The following is a 23,553-nucleotide window of genomic DNA, read 5'->3' on the forward strand; positions in this document are numbered from 1 at the left end:
GACTGCCAAATGCGTTGAGCACCTGAGTTAATTCCACTTTGATCTCACGGACTAAATGAAAAAGCGTCATTTAATATGCTTTGGGCGATTTTCTCTCTCGCTCTCTCTGGCAGCGTGCAAATGGTGTCTATTTTTAATGCGCTTAACTAGATGCAGCGTAAATTTTTTCGCTCACAGCTTAATAACTCTGGCAACTTATGCAAATAACTGGCGGCACTCTGGCAGCTTTGAACTTTTTACACTCTGGCAATGGCTAACGAAGCAACAAGAACAACAACAACAAATCGCAAAAGTTGGCAACGCGCTCAGCTTAACCGCAAAAGCAGCTAATGCGCTTAGACTTGGCAACTGGGAGGAGCTGTAATGCGACTAGTTGCTGGTTGCTACGAGCACTCGTTGCTATATCTGTTACTGCCCCTTGGCCAGACTACATTACGGGCATTATATATATATATATATATATATCTATATATACACTTTTAGTTTAGTTTTCCTGTTGAAGTGCGTGCGAATCGTAGCTTATTTGCGGCCAACTTCGGAGCTTTAACTTGAACTTCATTAAACTGCAGCTTTGCTAGCCGTTCAGGTAACAAGGAATTTAATCAACATAAACAAAATGTACGCTTGGCTTAGTTTTCTTCACAAGCTCAAATGAAAATGAAATAATAATATTTTCGAATTCGTTTTTGGCACTCAGGTCCGGCACAATCAAAAAAGAGAAATTCGCATGCTGCACATTATATTCAAGTAAACTTTCCAAGAAACTTCTTGAGCGTTTTTCTTTATGCTAGGCTATTGTTATCCGGCTATGCACAGCCATGTGTTTCTCTTTAAATTCCAGAAAACACTTTGTAGTTAACAAAGTTATCTTGAACTTTCATTCTTTGGATTCTTGTGACATTTTTACGGATTTACGTTGACTTACATAACAAAAGTGTAAACATTCAAATATCTATCTCGAATAGTTTGGTCTATGCGATAATCATCATTCAATCAATCAATCAGTGAGTCAGTCAAATAGTTGTATAAATGAAGACCCATTCGCTATCAGTTTTCAATCTGAAAGTATTCGTATAGTTTATCTGAATTTGGACTCTTCTTTGCATAAAATTCTATTGTTAAATTGATGTCACAGTTGAGTTCACTTTGCGAAATTGATTTAATAGCTTTAATATTGACTTAGTCTTTGTTTTTTGACAGCAGCTTGGCGAGCAGGCTGCTGCCAGAGGACCTTTAGCTATGCTTAATTGCTTACCATTAAAAATTCACTGAAACAAATAGCACGCATACGCCCCGTGGGCCGCCGCACAAGCATTTCAAGTGCATAAGTAGCACTTGGGGCTGTTTGAGCTGCGGGCAAAATTGATGACGGAAATTATTTTTAATTCTTTTTAGCGTTAACGGCAACTCATCAAGTTGAGTGCTTAAATTTCATTTATGCTCGCAATATTTACATATTTACTCGCGGAGTTTGACTGCAATCAAGCTGAGAGCTTTCTTCTGCATTCGTGGAATTCCTTAAGGTCGCGACTGGCCAAAACGCCAAGCATCATTAATTCAATCCAATTAAACAAAGTATCCATGCCCTCGGTTATTATCGTGTAAAAACTGAAAAACAAAACACAAAAAGTCAGCTAAGCTTGTGGCCACAATTGTTATTTGATACGTGTTTAGTTTAGTTTATGTTTTTCTCTCGATATTTTGTTCAGCATTCGCTTCAATTTTCCGCGCTTCAGGCAGCCATAAATTTTAGCCAGCTCGAGAGCGTGTGGTCGTATGTGTGTGTGGGTGTGTGTCTGTGTGAGTGTGTGTGAGTGTGTGTGCTCATAAATATACATGAGCATATCTGTGCATACCTGAGCTGGTTATTAATTGGAGCCCGCGGTCCGTTGCATGCAACTGCTCTAATTGCTATGGTTGCAAACATTTATGATTTCTTAATTGAGTATCGGATAGCATTTAAAAAATGTCCGATTGATAAACTATCGATTCGTGTAGAGAACTCGGAGGAGTATACTTATTAAATAAGAACACATCTTGTTTAGTCTGAAGTTCCTTTTTTTATGTGTTTCTCATAAAGTTGTACGTTAAAAATTCGTGCATACGGAAAATAGGCGGAACTTTGTCGTATGGTACTTGGTTTCAACTTCTTTTGTATACGTAATTCCCTTCACAGGTCGGAAAATAGGCAGAACTTTGTTGTATGGCACTGGAGATCAACTAAATTTTCTTTAATTTTGTTTTCAAAGATCTATGTAACATTTTGTTAAGAACTTAATTGCTGAAAGTCCATTTCCCTGGAATTAATGTTTCAAGACAATGCGGCTTAATTTTAAAATTCCACAAGTGAAATATGGGTGAAACAGTTTTGTCCACAATTAAGACAAAAAACTTCGTTCGGCTAATAATACAATGTATATCTTATTTTATGTTATACTAGTTTTTTCAAGAAGAGAAATCGTACCCTTAATAAAAACATCTCCATGTTTGAGGAGTTTATATATTTCCTTAATAGCTTGTCTTAGTTACTAAGGTTGCAAATAGTTTTCTAATTGATGCCTGCTTCTTATTAACGAGAACTTTTGCCCCAATTACACACATTATTTGGAAGAAGCTGACAATTAATACATGATTATATTTTTATGCATTATCTGCTGGGCAAAAGCGTAGGCTCAGCTTAATTAATTAATTATACAGAAATGCCAATTCAGTGTATGTATTTAGGCCTGTATGTGTTTATGGCTGACATGATTGACTAACCAACTGACTTAATGACTAACTGACTCAGTGATTATGCTAACCAATAAAATGGCTGGAGTGGGGAAAAGTCAGTGTCAGCGCGTACGAGCTTCGTGTCAGAGTTGCCACAATTTGTGAAGTTGTTCAAGTTGTTGCCTCATTTGTTGTTCAGCAAAAAAAAAAAACAGGAATAAATAAAAGGTTGTTGAAATTTGTTGTAGTTGTTGTCGACTACATTAAATATGCATTAAGCGTGGGTATTGTATAGAATTGGCTGCCTCTTAATTTGTATGCATACAAGCATAATAGCTGAGGTCTATATAAACAATGCTACACTTAGAGCAAAAAGGACGTTTTATGTTCTACCAGAGCCTAGATGCTTTTTGGCTGTCGTAATATTAAATTTTGATCTTGAATATTTTTAACAAGTAGACTGTTAACTTAACAGTGTTTACATATTATAGAAACAAGAATAAAGAATTTGCTCGCTTAAAATCAGCTTAGAAATCTACTCAATGCATCTTCTCTTGTGTTCTGTATCTGGCTTAAAAGAAATTCACTAATTTACCAAATTTTAAAGAAATTTTGAACTCCTTTACATACAAATTTCTAAGCTATTTCTCTCAGTGTATAGGCCTGCAAGTGTTTGTGTATGCGATGTCTAGTTAGTTTTGCGGCCATATAAATTAGTCAGGCAGTTATTTTGCGTACAGGTTCAACAGCCTTGCGGCCTTATGTTGAATATCCTGCAGAATGCTTAATGCTCACTGAATCAAAAGTTAATGATTGCTTCGACTAGTAGTTGCCTTAAATTGCATCCCTTTTGACGGCAGCGTCGTTTGGTCAATTATTGCGGTCTGATTATTACTTATGGCCGCAAATATTTTGGGGCTCTAATGTGCCGCACGTGGCCTTTATAGTCCTGCTCTTTAGAGCCTTGCAAAGGATATTATAATTATGTCGGGAAATGTCTAACGCATTAGAGCCTATAAGGTATATTTATTCTTGACAGCCAAGTCGATATAGCCTTGCTTCTCTCTCTATTCCTCTGGTCCTATACCAACTGGACTGTCAGTCATCCGACTGTCAGTCATCCGACTTCTTGTTGTACATACATATGTATCTCAAATTTGGAGGAAACCTAGTTAGTTTATCATTTAGCTGCCTTATGAATCAAAAAGAGACTTTATTTGACGATATTTTTATTATAACGACCTTGACTACACTCCTTACATGTAAGTAAAATAATATCAACATCGGAGAACTATGTTGGAATTATGGCTTCATATAGAGACCCTTTTTTACCAAGATATTTTAGTCATAATTGGAAATTACGAGATTCATAATGCTGCTAGCATACAAGAAAACTCTCACTATCATCAGACTACTAAACTATAAAGTTCCCCGGCTAAGTATATTTAATATATTGCATATTTTACAAGGATATTTAGTCTTCGGCAACACGCAGGTACATCTTGTTTCTTATTTTAAACTAATTAAGCAAACGCTTTCCTCTTTCCACTGTTTTTCTACTTTTTTCCTACTCGCAGTTGGTTTCCAGCAACCCAAATCAACGCAACTGGCGCGGCATTCTCATCGCTTTGCTGGTGATCATCATTGTGCTGGCCCTGATTGTAACTTCGGTGGTAAGTCTAAACCGCATGGTAAATGTTTTTTCCGTGTTTTTCTTTTGGTAAATGGTAAAGTCCTTGATTGAAAATCAATTATTTTGCAATCCAATGTGAATAAGTTAATTAAAAACCAGCTCAAGTAATTTATCCTCATGTGGCTCTTGTGTAAACGAACCATTTCTCAAATTAAACAAATACGAATGCAATTTCCCCTAATACACCACACACACACACACACACACACACACACTCACACACAGCTGTACAAACACTATAGCTGTGCTCACATTCAAAGTACCGTTACTGTGCAATATTCACAATAATCCATTGCAACTGTATTTTTATTTGTGGTCACAATCTACAAATGAAAAACAGGATAAAACGTTGTGGTCGGCTCTCATCGACTTGGCAATACTCTGTTCACAATGCAATAAAAGCAAAAAACTTTTAAAATTAATGATTATTGGATAGTGTACTCTAAAACTGTAACAAGTAGGTGACTTTCAAACTGTAACTTGGGACAACATAGACTTTAATCAATTGGTAGGGCAAATTTGTGGGTCTTTAGACAAGTTAATTAGTCCCAAATTATACTCTAGTTATTTTCCCAAAAAACATTATTCCTTAATGCATTTTAATATTTCTAGGCATTTATATGCTGCTTACTGTAATATACTCTATTGCACTTTGTGAACAGGGTAGAACAAACGAAAACCTCAAATGTTATGCGTGTAAATACGTTGCGCTCATTTTTGTCTTCTTCTTTGTTTATTTATTTTTTCCTTTTGTGCCTTGCTGCGTGATATTTGTGCCACCCCCCTGCGCCCCTTTCAAAATCTTTTTCCACATTTTTTCTCCGTTTTCTCCATTTATGTGTTGATGTTGATGTTGTTGTCGTTCTTGTTGTGGTGCTTTTGGTACAATTGTACTTTGTATATATAGAAAACAACATATAAAATTTCTGCATTTATCAAAAAAGGTGCTGCTCACTCCACCCGATGAGGGACCGCGCGTCAAGGGACAGCGCATCAAGCTGCAGGACATCGTCGACGGCCTCTACGTGCCGCAGCGTGCCAATGGCAGTTGGATCGACGGTAAGTTGACAGCTACCTGTAACGGTAACACACTTCCAACCTGCGTTTTCTCAAATTCAGTTTAGTTTAGCTCAGTTTTTCCTCAGTTAGTCTCAGCGATGAGCTGCGAGGCTGTTCTTAACTGGTAGTTAAATCTTTATCGATGGGAAAATATTTAACAGCTGATTGGCTGAAACTAGAAATCTCTACTCAACGCTGAGCTGCAGTTAACTGGTAGTTAAATCTTTATCGATAGGAAAATTGTGAATGAATGATTGCCTGTCTTATTTCATTGTGTAAAATAAAAACCTCTAGTTAGCGCTGAGCTGCAGTTAACTGGTAGTTAAATCTTTGTCGATAGCAAAATACTAAACAGCTGATTGCCTGTCCTTTTTCTTTTGAGTGCAACTATAAATCGAACAAAAAACAATGATAATAATTGTCGAACTTTATAAAATATTGCAGCACTCACACATTATTGCTTAACTTTTGCTTAAGTGGCAAAGTTTTCCAAGATTTTCGTTGAGGTCTCCACAGGATTAAGCTCCTCAAAAAGGTTTTTTATGGCAACTCCGCTTTTTAGCGTTTTTAAAAAACTCCTACATACACAAAAAGTTGAAGTGGGACACAAAAAAAAACCCAGATTTTTTCTAAAGCCTTGCCAACCTATTTCAATGCACACACTAAGCCTCAGTGTTGGTTAACTGGCAGTTAGTTAAGCTGACATTGAGAAAACCCAACCAAAAACTGGACATTGAGAAAATAAACCTTAATCTCTTTTAATTTCCGACTTTTATGTTTTCACATATCGATGCAGCCGAGGAGTTTTTGTATCAGGATCATTTGGGTCGTATCTGCCTGCTGAATGCAGCCAATCGCACGGAACGCGTCCTCATGTCCAATGTGACATTTGTAAGTACATTTCCTCCTGCTACGCCCCTCACCCCGCCCTCTTTTGCTGTATGGCCATGCAGTATATGCTTATTGCTTATCTCCGAGCTGAATAAATATTTGCAGCATGTTATTTACGATAGGATGCTGTGGGGCGTGGGTGTGGGCGTGGTTGCTATCTCAAGTGAACACACTTGACTTGGCAGCCAAACAGTTGGCAGGCACTGTTAACTGATACGCACACACACACACACACACACATGCACATACACGGGCAAAGAGAACGCAGCAAAGTAGGCAAAAACAAATGGGCCAAGTTATCGCTACCCCATAACGATAAAAGCCAAACGATTCTTATGTCAATGCTTGGGTAAACAGTAGGGAAAAAGCGGCAGGAAATAGTCAAGGGGTGGAGGTAGTTGGATGCTTCCGGCTGAAACGTTTTCTAATGAATAATGCGCGCTCTGAAATTGAAAAACAAACAAATGTATATGGATGCCTGCCAAGGGTATAGAGGGGCGGGCTAGCTCAGTGCCAACAATTTTGACAGCTGCCAAGAGGCAAGCATTTCGAATGCCTTAAAGCCAAATTCAGCAACAAGTGCCACAAAAATGCCATTCGGCAACTGCAACATGCAACAAGCCATCGCTTGTGTCAACAGTTGCCACTTGACAAATAATTAATGTGCCCCACCAAATGAGCTGCTACCAGGATGACTCAGTCAAGAGTATAGTTATCACATATACTAAGTATTTGAGGCAAACAAAATTGTCAGAGCCTACACTCAGCAAAAACTCGGTTCTCAATTCTGGTCTGATCCGTTTGAAATACATTTCGTTTTATTCCAAAAATTGGTGTTTAATTAAATCTATATTTGAAATTTAAATGAATAGGAAAATTAATCTAATTAAATGAGTAAAAATAATCTCTTTTTAAAAGAATTTCCATTCTTAAAACAAACGCCTAACATTGTCAAAGCAAGTAATAAATTTCAAAGCTTAATTACATTATATGAACATTATATTAAGAATTGTCCGACTTAAAAAATAGTTTATGAAAAAACAATTTAATTCCCAGCCCAAAGATTTTAACAAAATTTGAGCAAATAAAACTAGATTTTTTCTCTGAGTGTAGTGCAACTTGGTTGCAGTTTAAGGAAACCTAATTAGGCATTTCCCAAGAGGGTTTTCATGCAAGTCAGTCTCTGGATATCTACATAAATTCAACTCGTATACCCAAAAGCTTCATTAAAGGCACTTATGCGTTATCTAACGTACTTCTGCGAATAATTACCAAATGTAGGCAGTAATTCTAAATGGGAAATTTCAGCATTTGAATTGTATCCATAGGCACAACACGCGCTCCGCAAACAATTAAAATTTTAATTAAAATTACGCATACGCAGCGTTTGCCATTCTGTATAAGCGGCATTGTTATGGCAGCTGCTTAACAGCTACCATAACACTGGAGCGCATTTGAAATCGACATTTACTACATTTTCATGGCTAGCATTTCAATGAGATGCCACCTAATTCAAATTATTTCATACGCAGAAAACTCTGGCGCCGTTCACATTTAGCATATCGGCGGATAAACGTTTCCTGCTGCTGGCCCAAAACGTTGTCAAATTATTTCGACACTCGTATTTGGCACAGTACACGCTATTTGACATACACACAAGGTAAGCGAACAACAGTTGACGACTCGCCTCTCTTTGCGATTCTCATTAATGGCGTGTCTCATTCGCAGCGAGGCCATCAAGCTGCGCCACAATCGGCAACAGGACGAATGGCCCTATTTGCATTATGCGCGCTTTACAAGCGCTGGAAATGCTTTAATCTGGGTGCACAACTACGACATTTACTATCGCCAGGAGGTGCGTGCCTCGCATGCATATCGCATCACACACGATGCGGTGCCGGGCGTTGTCTATAACGGCATACCCGATTGGCTATACGAAGGTGAGTTTATCATGCAGCTTAATAGAAGTGCAATAAAAGGTGATTTAAATGAGTTAGTAAAGCTAAAAAATTGAATTACATTTAAAGAAACGATCTTAGACAACAATTTAAAAGTTTGTACAAAAATCAAAGGCGAAAAGGGTGTAGGTTATATTTATCGTTAATAAGAGCTCTATTTAAAATAAATATTTTTTTTTGTTTATAATATTGATCTATTCTGTCCAACTTTTATCCTTAGATTTCAATTTAATGTTTATGATTTCTATGTTTTCTATGGGCAAGCTAAGTTATTTAAAAGATAGTTTAGGGTAATTAGCAATAAATTTGAAGAGCATTGAATCTTCGATAAGGCATGGAACACTTTGACGGTCATAATTCAAATGGTGTCTCTTCTTTATAGAGGAAATTCTGCATACTAATAATGCAATTTGGTTATCGGACGACGGGCAACTGCTGCTCTATGCCAGCTTCAACGATACACACGTCCAGGAGCAGCATTTTGCGTGGTATGGCACCACCTCAACTGGCGCCGCAGGCGGTGCTGCGACAAGCGGCACAACTCACGGCAATGGAGGTGTCGGTGGTGGCGTTGGCACTGGCACTGGCGGTGGCTCAGCTGGTGGCATTAATCCGCATGCCAACTTGTATCCGGAAATTAGATCCTTACGGTAAGTTGTGCCTGACCCAGGCTATATTACTTTTCGATTAGGTGTTAATGATGTGCTCGTGACTGTCATTAGCCCCTAAATAGTGCTCGGGTATAGAATGCTTAAAATTCATGAAGTTGTCGACGAGTGCACACAGCTTTTTGGGAATCCTTTTCACGATGGCCCAAATGTGCCCAGGTGCCAGGTGTGCAGCAAAGTGTCAAGTCTCTCTCCATGTGTGTGAATGTGCGTGGGTGTAACGACAATCTTATACTCTGTTAACAGAGTGGAAAGGAGTGTATTGGTTCTTCCAAAGGTAAATTGCAGGCAAGTGAATTCCTGTTGATCTGGATTACAATCTTTGGGTCGAGAATTCAATTGACAAGGAGACTCTAGTCTAACTATTATATATTGAATTTATCGAACAGAGTAGTGCGCAGTCTTTTGGAGCCGACTGCAGCGCTCTTGTGCTTGTTGGGAATTCAAATACATTTGCAGCAAGTGAAGCCAGCCCCTGGCCACGATAGTCTTTTAATACATACGGCTGAGCTGCTGTCATTTTCGATTTGATAAATTGCCAAATGCACAAAAGGTTTGCACAACTGTTGCCCCGGGCTTACGGAGCTGACAAAACTGCCGTCAAACCTGTTTGCGTTAAGTGTAATGTCATCATTTGGGAATTAGTTATGTAAATGTTTGAGCATAAGTTCGTAGATGCCATCGCTGGTAATTGAATGTGCCAAGAATAGAAACGTTCAACTTTTGCCGTGTGTGCAAATCCATTTTAAATTGAACTGCTTAGAGTTGAAAACCGATTAGAATCGTTGCGAAAAGTTCAACTAACTTAATAATCCCCAAATAAATTATGCTCCGTTTTAAATTATAAATTAATTTGTTTGTAATGCAAGGATGTTATGCGTAGAAGCAAGGATTTCACGTAAGAAACTTGATTTTATTTGTGGGAAATCGTTTTCTGTGTCAGTCTTTCTTTACCACACAAAAAATTAATGAATATCTGTCGTTATATATATGTATAACTGATTGACTAACCTTTCCTTCTCTCTATTGCCTGTTTAAACCCGATTTATTATCCTTCCATTGCAGCTATCCTAAGCCGGGCACACAGAATCCGACAGTCACCTTGCGGGTAGCCGACCTGGCGGTTCCTGAGAAGATACACATCATAGACTTGAAACCGCCGAAAATTATAGAAAACGAGTGCGTATTAAAATGAAAAGAAAGAATGATTCGAACTCAACTGAACTCTTCTCCGTTCTCTGCAGGGATCATTACTTTAGCAGCGCCAGCTGGGTAAGTCCCAAGGAGATCGCTGTGGTCTGGCTAAATCGACCCCAGAACATATCCGTGGTCAGTGTCTGTAGGAGTCCCTCGTTTGTCTGCATTGAGGTATGTTGTTGCATTTACCTAATTAAGCGAGTTTGTGCTCATGTCCTGTGCATCCTTCGGCAGACGCATCGTGTCAGCGGCGATGGACGCGGCTGGGTGGACACTGTCTCGGTGCCATTGTTTGCGGCCAATGCCAGCCACTATGTGGCCATATCGCCGCTGCGAGACGGCTCGTTTGGTAAGTGAGCCATATGTCAATCCGGCTTTTGTTTCGAGCTCAATACGCAACCAATACCAAACCCTTATCCTCCCGCTTAACCGACAGGCTATTTCCGGCATATCGTGCACGTGGACATTGACAATAATCGCGTGCTGCCCCTCACACACGGACCCTACGAGGTGAATCGACTCCTGCACTGGGATCAGCTCGATAATTGGATGTAAGTAGCCAGCGGAAGCAGCAATTCCACAATTCCAACTCAAAACTGAATCTCAAATGGCGATAAATGTTGTCCAACAGTAAATTTAAGTGCCAAATAAAATGACTTAAATGTCCGGAACGTGAATGGTTACATAAAACCGACAGCTATTAAATTCAAGCACAAAACTAGAACATAAATTGCAACTCGAATTAAATGTTCTACAGAAAGCAGAAAACATAGCTGCAATTACAAAAAAAAAAGGACTGTCGGTGGGTTTCTCGTTTCGAGAACCTTTTCGCATTCAAACTTCAATTTCCGTTTAATTTTAAACACTTTTTGGTTCAAGTTTGCTTTCTTGGCAAAAAAGTGCTTACAATCAAATGCTAAACTTTAATGTTAAATGAAATTTCTTTAACCGAGCTCCCTCCTTAGCTATTTTCTGGGCACACCGGAGCGTCTACCCTCGCAGCAGCATTTGTATCGCGTCTCGGCGCTGCCCGCTCGACAGGGACAGGCTCTGCCAGCGCCCGACTGTCTGACGTGTCCAGCGCTTATGCACGGCAGCGATGGCCGTGACGAGGGTCACACCAAATCGCCGCCAAAGCTTGTGACCGCCTGGGACGATGACTGGGAGGACTCGGAGGAGTCGGAGGCGCTGCCGCCGCCACCGGCAATGCCCGTAGAGCAGCAGCGACAGGCGCGTGGACATGGAGCCCCGCCACCCAGCGATTGCCTGTACCACGAGGCACAGTTTCCGCTGTCGCTGCGAGCGCGCTATGTTCTTGTGGAATGCCTGGGTCCAGTGGTGCCCAATTCTATAATATATGGCCTGAAGTTGCCAACTGGTCCCAAGGCCAAAAAGCAAAGCCTACCGCAGGAGCAGTTGGCACCGGACGTTGCAGCTGCTGCTAAGGAAGCTGGCGAGCCCAAGTCCCAGTTTCTGGAGCTGCTCGTCACCGTGCAGAACAACACGCGGCTCAAGGAAAAGATGGCCAAGGTGGCGCTGCCGCAGGTAAAAACCTTTCCAGTTATGATCTCCGGCGGCTATCATGCCCAGGTGCGTCTCTATCTGCCGCCCGTGCTGCGTGAGGATGAGATAACACGTTATCCCACCATATTGCACGTATATTCCGGTCCGGGCTCTCAACTGGTCACAGATCGCTGGCACGTGGATTGGAACACCTATTTATCCGGCAGCAAGGATTACATAGTCATCGAGATCGATGGACGTGGCTCAGCCGGTCAGGGCTATCAGCTGCTGCACGAGGTATACAAGCGTCTGGGCAGCGTTGAGGTATCCGATCAGCTGGAGGTTAGCGAATATTTGCGCGACAATTTACACTTTATCGATGCACGACGCATGGGCGTCTGGGGCTGGAGCTATGGCGGCTATACGGCTGCCCTCGCCCTGGCCGGGCAGCAGTCAATCTTCCAATGCGGCATCAGTGTCTCGCCGGTGACCAATTGGAAGCTGTATGGTAAACACCCTCAATATATAATTATATTGTTGAACTAGATTTTGATTATATTGGCAACTTTTCTGCTCTCTATGCCCTTATAGACTCCACCTATGCGGAACGCTATCTGAGTTTTCCGAACGTAACCGACAACTACAAGGGCTACGAGGAGAGCGATCTGTCCAAGTACGTGGACAATTTGCGCGAGCGTCAATTCCTGCTGGTGCATGGCACGGCGGATGACAATGTGCATGTCCAGCAATCTATGGTGCTCGCACGTGCGCTGACCGGCAAGGGTGTGCTATATAAGCAGCAAATCTATCCTGATGAGGGGCATAGTTTGTCCGGCGTAAAGCGACATCTTTATCGCTCCATGACCGCCTTTTTTGACGACTGCTTTAAGAAGCTGGTGAGTGGCTGCTGGCATTTGAGCTCAATTTTGTTTGACTCCATTTTGTAAATATATTCTACCACTCTCCTACCATAACTCTCTATTTCTCCTGCTCTCCACAACCACCACCACCACCACCACAACAACCAAATGTCATAACCATCATAACCAACAATAACAACTACTACTAAAAACTCACCATCATTTCATTCCACACCTTTGATGTGATATTGTCAACGATCTTTCGCGTAGCTCGACCAACAACAGCAAAATCAAACAGATTCCATGGATTTTCTGGACTTTCATAGTTTTTATGGCGGTTAAACGGTTTATCCTCGGTTTTCGCCAGTCCCCCAAGTACTAGGTACAGTCGCCGTTGTTATCAATCGTCGTCGTTGTTGTTTTTGTTGTCATTCGTAGACTTCTCTCTGATTCGCTGTTTAAATGTCTTATTGGGCATTTTACGGGGATTGAAAAAAAAAAAAACATAAGTTTTTTTGTTCGTTTCATTAAGTTTCTGCTACCTGATTATGCTTAAACGGAATATCTATCTTTTTTGTTTAAACCTTAAAATCTGTTGTGGGCATGATCTTTTGCAAGGTTTTAGTTTTTAAGGCTTCCAATGTCAAACTTATTTTTATTATGTATATGAATAATGTTGGCAAGACATATAAAATTAAATCGAAACCTTAAAATGTCTCAAAATATAAACATATTAAAGAATATATTTTTATAATTTATATAATATATTTCGTCTAGTTTTCTGCAGCATACACTCACAGCAAAATCAAGTGAATTTAGTACGGCGTTTTTCGTTGAGTGTATGCACATATCTTCTTCTTTTCTTCGTTGGGCTAGTTCTTTTTTCGGTTCTCTTTGAGTTCTCTTTCCATCTCCTTTCGTGTTGTTTAGTATGCAAGTTTTGCCTAACTTTACGTTCGTATTATTATTTTCGTTTAATTGTCGTGAATTTTTAATGCCTCAAACAAATTGTTGGCTCTATGGCGTATATATGTGTGCGTGAGCGTGCCTGTGTGTGTTTGTTTCTATGTGTGTGTAGATATTTTGGGGCTTGCTCTTTATTGGAAGCATTTCAATGTGATTTCATTTCTGTTATTTTATTCCTTGGGTGTAACACAGCACACACACACACACACACACACACAAAACCGATTCACACACACCCACGCACACTTGCTATTTTACCTGAATGTTGCTTATGCTTTGATTGTGTCTTTAATTTACATAATATCTCTGTCCGTATCATATGAAGTCGAATTCAATTTGAAACTAACTCGTAAAATTCGATTTCTATGTGTACACACAACAGGTGCCGCCAGAGACAAAGGCCGGCCTGGGCAGCGGCGGCGATATGCAGCAGCAATAAAAAGCAGCATCAACAGCAAAAGCAGCAAAATAACCAAATTTTTTTGATTACAGCAGTGCGAAGGAATACGCGAAAGCGAAACGTGCGAGAAAAACGTTTGAAAACACACACATACACTTTACACTACGTTTATATGCGAGTATCGCGAAATCGCGAAAATATCGATTGCGAGTCATCGATTCCGTTGAAAATAATCCATAAATAAAAAACTCGCCTGGTCACACCTAATTGGACTGATCTACAACACTGAACTTTTTTTTTTGGCCAGTCAGTGCGATCCAGCATATAAGAGAGGAGGTCCGACAACATCAAATAAGAAAATTTATTCGTTTACAAAGTGTGTTTATTGTCTCGCGTATGATCGTAGTAAGATACAGACGCAGCCAAATGCTTACAACAAGAAGTGTAAATGGCGTTTTGTACAAAATAATAAGCATAAATAAATGAAAAGTGAATGTGCATAAGAAAGAAAACGAAAAAAAAACATACAAACGTAAAATCAACATGGTTGTGAGAACGTGACTAACACACAGGCAGTTACACACACGCATGCACTCACATGAACATATGTATGTATGTGTGCAAAAAAAAACCGTACACGCGCAACATACATACATAAATGTTAATGGCGGCCGCCAGACAACGCGTAAGTGCCGCATATTTCTTTTGATTTATTCGATTTTGTATGCACTTGCTGCATAAATTTGCAAAGGGGTTTGACCAAAAATGAAATACCAAAATATACAATATATTTGTTGTAGTGCAAAGGTCACCAGGTGGCACTGCCAAATGTCAACAGGAGGGGGTCACAGGGAGAGCGAGAAAGCGTTGTGAAGGAAATTACTATCATAAATCAATTTACAAACATTTGCAAAAGCAATTTAAATGACATTTTCTGATAACCGAGAGAGGCTAAAATATTTTTCAATAATGGCAAACATAAATCTCATATGGAGTTTATGAGCAGCAATTATTTATTACAGGTATTAGTAGTATATATTTTTTTTTTGGTTTTGCTAAAAATATCAAGGGTCAGTTTTAATCGAATATTTATACACTCTGTCGCGCAGCTTTGATGTTTGCTAATTTATTTATGTTTTGATCAAGTAGTACAATCAAAAACTTCTGCAAAGTCTGATGGAATTGCTCAAAATAAACAAATTGCTCATATTAATAGATTTAAAATAAGCAAAATTGATTTGCTTCAAACAATTTCCTCTCCCCGCAAATACTTCCCTGTTGACCCCGCGCACATTTAAACACTTTTTGCACTCGCATTAAAACCGTAGAATTGAGTAGATGTGAATTGAATGAAATGAAAATGCTGCAATAAATAAGACATAAATGAAATAAAATAACGCGCAATCGCGTCATAAGCAAATGCATAAAGATATAAGAAGAGAAGCGATGAAAGAAAAAATATAAATCTGAGCTTTCGCAAGCACAGCAAGAAATCAATTTAATTGAATACTAAATAAAAAATAAAATGGCCAAATTCAATTATAATTTAATTGAACTTAAGCATAAATACTGTTTGCATGTAAGTAGCACAATCATAATATTGAATATTTAATAGCTATATATTAATTCAGTTCATGTTGATTGCAACAACTTCGCACCGAAGGCAAAACCAAAAGTACATTTCTAAATGAGCGTAGTGAATGTAGCGTTAAATAAATTAGAAAACCAAGCCCAATAATGTCTAGAAATTAAGTGCAAAAAACCAAAGTAAACATTTTTAAAGTAGAAAAACAAAACAAAAACAAAAAACAAACAAAAACGAAAAGGTCAAAAATAGCTGCGATACACGTTTAAAATTCGAATGCGACTGGCAGAAAGTTGGCAGAAAAAAAAGGGCAACAAACTAAATGACATCGCGTCGCAATCCGGTTCCGCGTCCTGCGGGCTACCAGAACGCGCAGACAGCGTCATGTATGCATAAGGATTAAATTAATTAGGCTTTTTTTTTTGTTTTGTGGCGCAACAGCTCAGCCAACTAATTAGCAGTTGTACAACTGTGGTCGCTCGTTGTGATAGCGAAAATATGTGTCGAAACTAGGTGAAAATATGCGCAATGCAGAATACTTATATACCCTTTCAGAGGGCTCTATCAATTTGTCAGCAAGTGCGTAACGTACCCAATCAATTAATTTCTTAATTCATTTTTAACTGCACTTAAATAGGTTTTAAACATTTATTAACTGGCAGCAATTTTAAGAGTATACTTTACTTAGTAATTTAAAATATTCATATTATTATCTAGTATGCATAGAAATTTTAAAAAAGTTAGATAACTTTTTAGCTCATCTTTAATTTTGACTTTTTTCCAACTAATTTTGCGTTCGCGAAATTTGCAACAGAATAAAAGCCACAGTTGAGTGGCTCAAATATGTGTGTGTGTGTGTGTGAGCTTCTGTCTGCTAAAGCTTAACAAGGCCAGCATAAATTTATATCTGGCTGACACCTAATGTGCGGCTTAGGCGGTTTTTTTTATATTTTACGTTGGCCCAAAGTTTGCCTGTTTTGCCAGACGCAATTAACATGCGTCCAAAAGGACACACAGGATGCACACACACACACACACACGCGGAGGCACACCTGGACAGTGACGCCCACGCTTAGGGCCGTGTACACGGTCGCAAAAGGTCGTCACAGCTGTGGGCAGCATGAAAAGGGCAGCTGCCTTTGAAACATGGCTCGTCTCTCTGTGTTTGTTGACACAAAAAGGTGTTTGCTTAAAGTAGATGACACAAAAAAAAAGAGGGTGTAGGTTGGACAGTTGAAAAGCCTGCACACACACACACACACACACACACACACACACTAGTTGTCTGCACTGAACTGTGGGGCAAAGGCGAACTTTAGATGACATAAATGACAGCTCTGGCTGCTGTTGGCTTTTGTTTCTTTTTTGTATATTCCTTATTCTTCTTATCGTACAAACCCGACAACAATAATTTCAGAGTAACTATTATATTCGGTGGACATACAGTAAGAGCTTACTTTCCAACTAAGTTGAAAATTGCATAAAGATCGAAAAATGTAAAACTAGAACAGAATCATAAGCCTATATTAGTTTCATATACATACATTAAGCCAAGTTTCAGTTGAACTTGGATTTGTCAGATTCTTTTAAATCTAAATATATTGTAATTGTAACACAAGTTTTTCATATTTTTCCTTTGTATTGATTTAAAATTAAAACAGTTTTTTCTTAAAAAAAACTTATTATTCTTTAATGAAGTCGGTCAATATCCATTTTTGTCTTCTAACTATGCTCTTTAAAAAAAAAGAAACATTTTGAAATAAATATTTCATTCGATTGGGTTTAAAATTTGGTTACTTTTTGAGAACATGGTTCCGCACACTAATTAAATAGCATTAAAATTTTTTGGCTCTTCCAAAATCTGGGCTATAACTTCCATTTAAGGCAAACGTTTATAATTTTCTGCACTTTTAAGCAATTAATTTCTGCTCGATAAGCACTCACCTGTTGTCCATAGTGCTACCTGCTCTGGTGGCTAATCTAGCTGGGGGGAAGTTGAACTGCCTCGCGGTGTCATTTGTCTGAGCGCTCAAATGTATGCTATAGAAATTTAAATTGCTCTACAGTTTTTAAAAGCTTTCTATGTAGTGTACTAAGGACCAATTACCAAAAGAATTCTTAAAATACGAGTACTTAAAAGATATTTACATAGAACAGCGTAGTGAACAAATTACAATTACATAATTTGCAATACTTATATATATATATATACATACATATACACAAAGGTATATAGTACATATGGATAAATCAATAAATATATACACATATATATTGAATATTGACTTGCAATTTAGTAATTATACAAGCAAAAACTATACAAAATTTATATATGCATGTGCATATAATATATATACGATTCGTAGTCTAGTTTGTTTAGTGGATCAAGCGTTGGCATTATTCGAGTTACAAACCAATCCAAAGCAAAAATAACAAAAACAAAAAAAGAACCGAAAACCATTTTTATAATCGTAAGAAATATTTCAAGTGTACTGTTAATTAGATTGTTAATTCAATAGTACAGAAATCGAATATAAAAGCTATGTAAAAATAATAATAACAGTAATATATGCGCCCTATATAACTAACAAGAAACAAAATGAAAAAGTAACTATACTTTGATATATGATAAATATATTTTATAAACAACTTTACTCTTAAACAATAACATTTTAATACTCTGTCTTCAGCCTTAACAAAACAAAACAAAACAAAAACGAAAATGAAAAACAAGAACAAAAAATTGAAAACGTGCAAAAAATGAGCGTGAACTAAAATGAGAAACTCTATTTGTAGGGTCTCGATTGTTTCAAATTAAGCCTAAGCAAAAACCAACGAAAAACTATGCACTTGTTAGTTATGTTTAATGTAAATAAGCTTTAAAATGGTTACTTAACTTTTACTCATACTTGATTTATTTTGTTATTAGGACGTTTGACAAAAACCTACTTATGTGATCCAACAATTTCTTCTCTTCCATGAAGCTAAAAAAAAAGAAAAGAAAAAAGAAAAGAAAAACAATTAATAACGAAATTAATATAAATTACCAATTATGTAATACATTGACTTAATTAGCTGAGATGTTCAATAATTTCGCCAGGCATTTAGCAAACTCGAAAAGAAACCAAAAGAAATATATATATATATATACATACAATAAACCAAAGCCGAGAAAAATAAAATAATATTATATTTCAATGGGTTAATCAGCATGGTACTCTCTGAGTATGGATCTTCTTAAATTAGTCTTGAAATTTCTTAAATGAAGTGCAGAAATCTTTTTACCAGCCAAAAGCTCTTAATACTATTCAACCTTACACATGCTGGATTTCCATTACGCACACTTTAAACTTCTTTTAGGTTTTTTTCTTTAAATTTTCTTAGCTTTATTTTAAATTTCCTGTTATTATGAGAACAACTTAAATTAAATTTATTAGAAAATGTACAATACTACTGAGTCTACTATTAAGTCTAGTATAAAATGAACAAAGTTACAGTGACTATATATATCGATCTGGGAGCTCGATTGGATGAGACCTCCGCAATCTCCTCCGCGTTCGGACTCCTCCAATTCGACGCCTCTTTAGAAGGCGCCTAGCCATTCGATTTGGATGGTTTCCCAGTCGCGTTATGTAGTTTACAGTCTGTTTGTTTATGACGTCCCCGACTTTGGGCACTCCTAGGTCTTTTTCCAAATCGGAATTTCGCATATACCAGGGGGCACCAGACAGATAGCGGAGTGTTTTTGCATGAAACACCCTGATTTTCGTAAGGCGGGATTTTGCAGCAATACCATATCGCCTGGCAGGAGCTAGGAAGGTTTTGTATATGTTTACTTTGTTTTTTAAAGATAGCGCATTTCTACTGTTGAGCAGCCATCTAAATTTGCATAATCTGCTTTTCAGGGCTCCTGTGATACTTGAGATGTGTTTACTAAAGGTTAAACGCCTGTCTAAGTGCACCCCTAAGTATTTGTAGCTGTTGTGGTGCGTCAATAATTGATCGCCCAGGAAGACTCCCGGACATATATCCCTGCGGAGCGCATAGGTTGGCACATTTGTTTAATATTCCAGCGTTTAGCCCACATTTCAAATTTGTGGAGGTATTGCTGCAGGACGTCAGTAGCTTCGTAGACACATTTATTTCTTGATAAGATGGCTGTGTCATCTGCAAATGTGGTGATGGTTAGGTCCTGTGGATCCACGAGTTCAATTATAGAGTGTATGTCATGTGGCATGTCATGTGTCGAGACTGTGTAGAGCGTGTGCCCCAGCACACTCCCTTGAGGAACGTCAGCCCCGATGGACTTGGTAGTGGACTCAACCCCATCGAGCACTACCGAAAATGATCGGTTTGTTAAGTAGCTTCGAAGAATCAAATAATGTTGAGGTGGCAACAAGGGCTTGATTTTGCTTAGAAGTCCGTCATGCCAGACTCTTTCGAAGGCTTGTCCAGCTGAGTGCTTTCTGGGATGACTTCCCTTTTTCCTAGTTATTATAAGCTGGCTCGTTTGCAGCTATACTTGTGCAGCTAATATTTGGAGTGGTGCATACTCCTCCGCTTGAAGAGGATGTGGTAGTGTAGGTTGGCGCGTAGGTGGGGATTGACGACGTCAATGTGCATGTCGTTGCAGCAAAATTACTACTACTGCACTTAATTGTAGTGTTTGAGGCACTAGAGGTTTTTCCGGAAATCATTTCTCGAATTTCTGCAGGTGTAGCGCCAGCATCTCTCAACTTCTCTCGGAACACTCTCGGCTGAGAGGGAGCGGTAGTATCATCCATATTAGCAACTAGACTTTACTCCAAAAATAGCCAGTATTTTTGGGAAAGTCACTGTTCCCAAAGAGTGATTTATTGTGATCAAGTCACGAGATTATCGCTCAGCGCTGTCACTGTTAATGTCCGTTGCGCAGCACTGGCAAGCTTCCTATTGGTCACTAATCTGATCGTATTAGTTAGCGGAATAAGAGCTCGCTCGCGAAAGCTCTAAAGCTCTCACGTAATCGGATAAGAGAGTTATTAGAACTAAGCTTATGCAGTTCACTAACTCGCGCAAGAGCACCGGCACGTGTTGTCTTGCATTTATTGTTTGTTTAATAATTAACTCTAGCACTGCACTTGGGCTGCCATACGTCCATGATAATTAACTTCTTGCGTTGATTTTAGCTATTTCGAAAAATTTGATGGCATGGAGCTTAATGTTTCATCATCTATTCTAAACTATAATAAATGTAAATATAATTATTAAATTGCTTTCACACATATATTTCAATCGAAGATGTCACCTTTAATGCGTTACACATTTTATGACGAAATAACTTTTCATCAAAACGGGCAAAGTAATGCGTACATATGTATGTATGTACATACTACGTGTCTGTGCACATAGAAAAGCATGAGATGCCGATCCTCTTGCATAAACATACACACATACCGTTGCATCCATACAAACGTATGTATGTATTCGTGTAAGCGCACGGCGTCGTCTCAATGGCGGCTTTTTTGCCATTTTCTAGCGCGATCAATTTCGTCACTTTTCTACATACCAATGTGTAAACATATATACGAATGTGCATACATACACATTACCAGACATACATGCGCTAAAAATAGCAATGGCGCCGCCGTCGAGACGACGCCGTACGCTTGCAAAAATACACACACATGTATGGATGCAACGGTATGTGTGTATAAGTTTATGCAAGAGGATCGGCGTCGACTCACATGCATTTCTATGTGCACACACACATAGTAATAAGAAAGCAGGTGCTCCAACCCAAACCCAAACAAAGAATTATAAAAAACAAATTGAGAGAGCGAGCGCGTGCCAATTCTCTGTCAATATTTTGCTCTCTTCTGCTTTGCAACCCTCGAACACGCTGCGGTAAATCTTGAATTAACTTTTATTCTTCTTGATTTTTTAAAGCTTACATTAAGTACAAATATTATTTAAAATAACATGTTTGTACTTGATTCAAGAATATTAGTATTTATTCTAAGACCTTTCAGAGCTTATTTGAAATTAAGTACGAATTATACTTTTCTCTCTGTATATAAGTCAAATTCTCACCTCAGGGGGACAAATTAGAAATGAAATACTGCGGCCGGCGCACAAAAGTGTGGAATTCAATTTGCATTGCCAGTCTGTCTGCAAAATCGAAAAATGTAAACCGTGAAAGCCCCAACGACTGCAAAATCTGCATAAAACATGTTACGAATTGCAGTCGAAACCTGACCGCGCCACAACCCCTTTCTAGCCAACATTCTGTACATTTACTGGGCTGACCAACAAAGCGGCACGCAAATGGCCACAAAATGTTCGTCTGGCATGCAATGGCCCCTAGCCCTGGGCCGGGTACGTCCATAGAGGGAATAGAGGTGGAGGGGCGGGGGGGCATTACAAGCAAGCCAAACTTTTGACTTAATTGGCCAATTGTTTGGCTGGACACAAAAAATAAAAGTTGCATATTTCATCGCGCAACGGCGTCTTGAAGGCGTTCGCACTCGGCCAGGTGGTAAATTTGAATAACTATAATTTCAACTGCCCTACGTTTAGGAGGGGGCGTGTGTCCAGCTAATTGCCGCAGCAATGAAGCATACTTAAATACCTTTTTTTTTTTTGTTATACCCTGAACCCATTACAAATGGGTAAAATGGGTATAATGTATTTGTGCAAATGTATGTAACAGGCAGAAGGAAGCATCTCCGACCCCATAAAGTATACATATACTTGATCAGCATCAACAGCCGAGTCGATCTAGCCATGTCCGTTTGTCTGTCTGTCCGTCCGGCCGTCTGTCTGTATGTAAGAACGCAAGGATCTCAGAACCTATAAGATCTGAAGACTTGAAATTTTAGCTGTAGGTCCTCCTAGTGCCCGCGCAGATCGAGTTTGTTTCCGATATTCGATAACTTGACCCGTTTCCATGTAATCGATAAAAATCGATATCGAAATCCTGTTTTTTTGGCAATTTGACATTGACATGTTGCTTCTAGAATAGTATATGTATATCTAGTATCTTTAATTTTCTACCTATCGCCTGTTGGAAGAAGAGGGTTCAGGGTATCTCCTAGTCGGGAGCTCCCGACTAGAACCTCTTACTTGTTTTTTACTGAGCCATTGCAGAGTTGTCAAGTGCATACAACTGGCCAGAGACCAGAGTCTGCAATTAGGTACACAAATTGCAGGCCACTTAAGTGAAATCCGAGCAGGGTAAGGCACTTCATTGCCAAGCAATCAGTACCATTAAAATATATAAGCACTTATAAGAGAGAGTCTTGATTGGAGTTGCTTGAAGTGTGACAGTTGGCTGCTATTAAATATTATTTATTATCTCATTTCAGGTAAACGATTCAAGGTAAGTCACTCAAGTGTTCACAATTTCCCTTTTTAAGTATTTTAAGACGCGCAAACTTTTTTGCCAGTCACGCGCTTATAGCGTGCTTTACTCAAAGACAATATTAACGCCTGTCTGTCGATCGTAGAACCTATAAGGGCTACGGAAATTTTAAACGTAAGTCCTCCTAGAGCCCGCGCAGTATAAGTTTGTTGCCGATAATCGATAATCCATTTCCAAGCAATCGATATAAATCGATATCGCTATCCTGTTTTTAAAGCAAATCTAGGTTTTACGAGCAAGACTCACGACATTTTACATGTAGCTTCTAGAATAGTCTTAACAGAACATATTTTATAGCTACCGCCACACTCTATAGTATTAATTTAAATCAAAAAATAAATTCAAAATAGTTTCAATTGTAACTAGAGTTTTCTGTTAAAAAATTCGAAAGGACTCATTACAACGTGTCTTAAGTTCATGTAAAACTCCATCCGCATTGTAGCTAGAGCTTTCTACCAATAAATTCAAAATTGTTCAAGACTCATCCCAACTTGCCTTAAGTTCATGTTAAGCCCCATCCGCATTGTAACTACAGCTTTCTGTTAACAAATTCAAAATAGTTACACTACGTGTCTCATTGCAACGTGTCTTAAGTTTACGTTAAACGCTATCCGCATTATAACTAGAGCTTTCTGCTAATAAATTCAAAAAGTTATACT

General features: G+C 38.7%; 1 protein-coding gene and 1 long non-coding RNA gene across 4 annotated transcripts in view; one reads left to right on the top strand and one right to left on the bottom strand.

Moving 5' to 3' along the window:
• Dpp10 (Dipeptidyl peptidase 10) overlaps positions 1-14,373 on the top strand; it is a 37,860-nt gene extending 23,487 nt beyond the window's left edge. Inside the window, exons 3-16 of one of the 3 annotated variants that reach the window (XM_064697812.1) lie at positions 4,290-4,385; positions 5,350-5,464; positions 6,261-6,355; positions 7,888-8,015; positions 8,084-8,295; positions 8,696-8,963; positions 10,047-10,160; positions 10,226-10,349; positions 10,413-10,527; positions 10,615-10,729; positions 11,144-12,189; positions 12,273-12,577; positions 12,812-12,923; positions 13,890-14,373. In XM_064697812.1, coding sequence (XP_064553882.1) covers positions 4,290-4,385; positions 5,350-5,464; positions 6,261-6,355; positions 7,888-8,015; positions 8,084-8,295; positions 8,696-8,963; positions 10,047-10,160; positions 10,226-10,349; positions 10,413-10,527; positions 10,615-10,729; positions 11,144-12,189; positions 12,273-12,577; positions 12,812-12,883 — 2,805 coding nt within the window. In that variant the 3' untranslated portion in view covers positions 12,884-12,923; positions 13,890-14,373. Of the gene's footprint in view, positions 1-4,289; positions 4,386-5,349; positions 5,465-6,260; positions 6,356-7,887; positions 8,016-8,083; positions 8,296-8,695; positions 8,964-10,046; positions 10,161-10,225; positions 10,350-10,412; positions 10,528-10,614; positions 10,730-10,809; positions 10,886-11,143; positions 12,190-12,272; positions 12,578-12,811; positions 12,924-13,889 lie in introns of those variants that run through there. The other 2 variants (XM_064697813.1, XM_064697814.1) reach the window with 2 other exon arrangements.
• On the bottom strand, positions 1,280-1,913 carry LOC135439534 (uncharacterized). Its single transcript, XR_010438069.1, has 3 exons — positions 1,857-1,913; positions 1,455-1,608; positions 1,280-1,350 (listed from the first exon to the last, which is right to left on the bottom strand). It is a non-coding gene; the product is annotated as an uncharacterized LOC135439534 (long non-coding RNA).
• Positions 14,374-23,553: the final 9,180 nt, after the last annotated feature.

Source organism: Drosophila montana, unplaced genomic scaffold (assembly GCF_035044405.1).
Source record: "Drosophila montana isolate Dmon_TW-CO22-7 unplaced genomic scaffold, ASM3504440v1 contig_402_1, whole genome shotgun sequence".
NCBI classification, from domain to species: domain Eukaryota; kingdom Metazoa; phylum Arthropoda; class Insecta; order Diptera; family Drosophilidae; genus Drosophila; species Drosophila montana.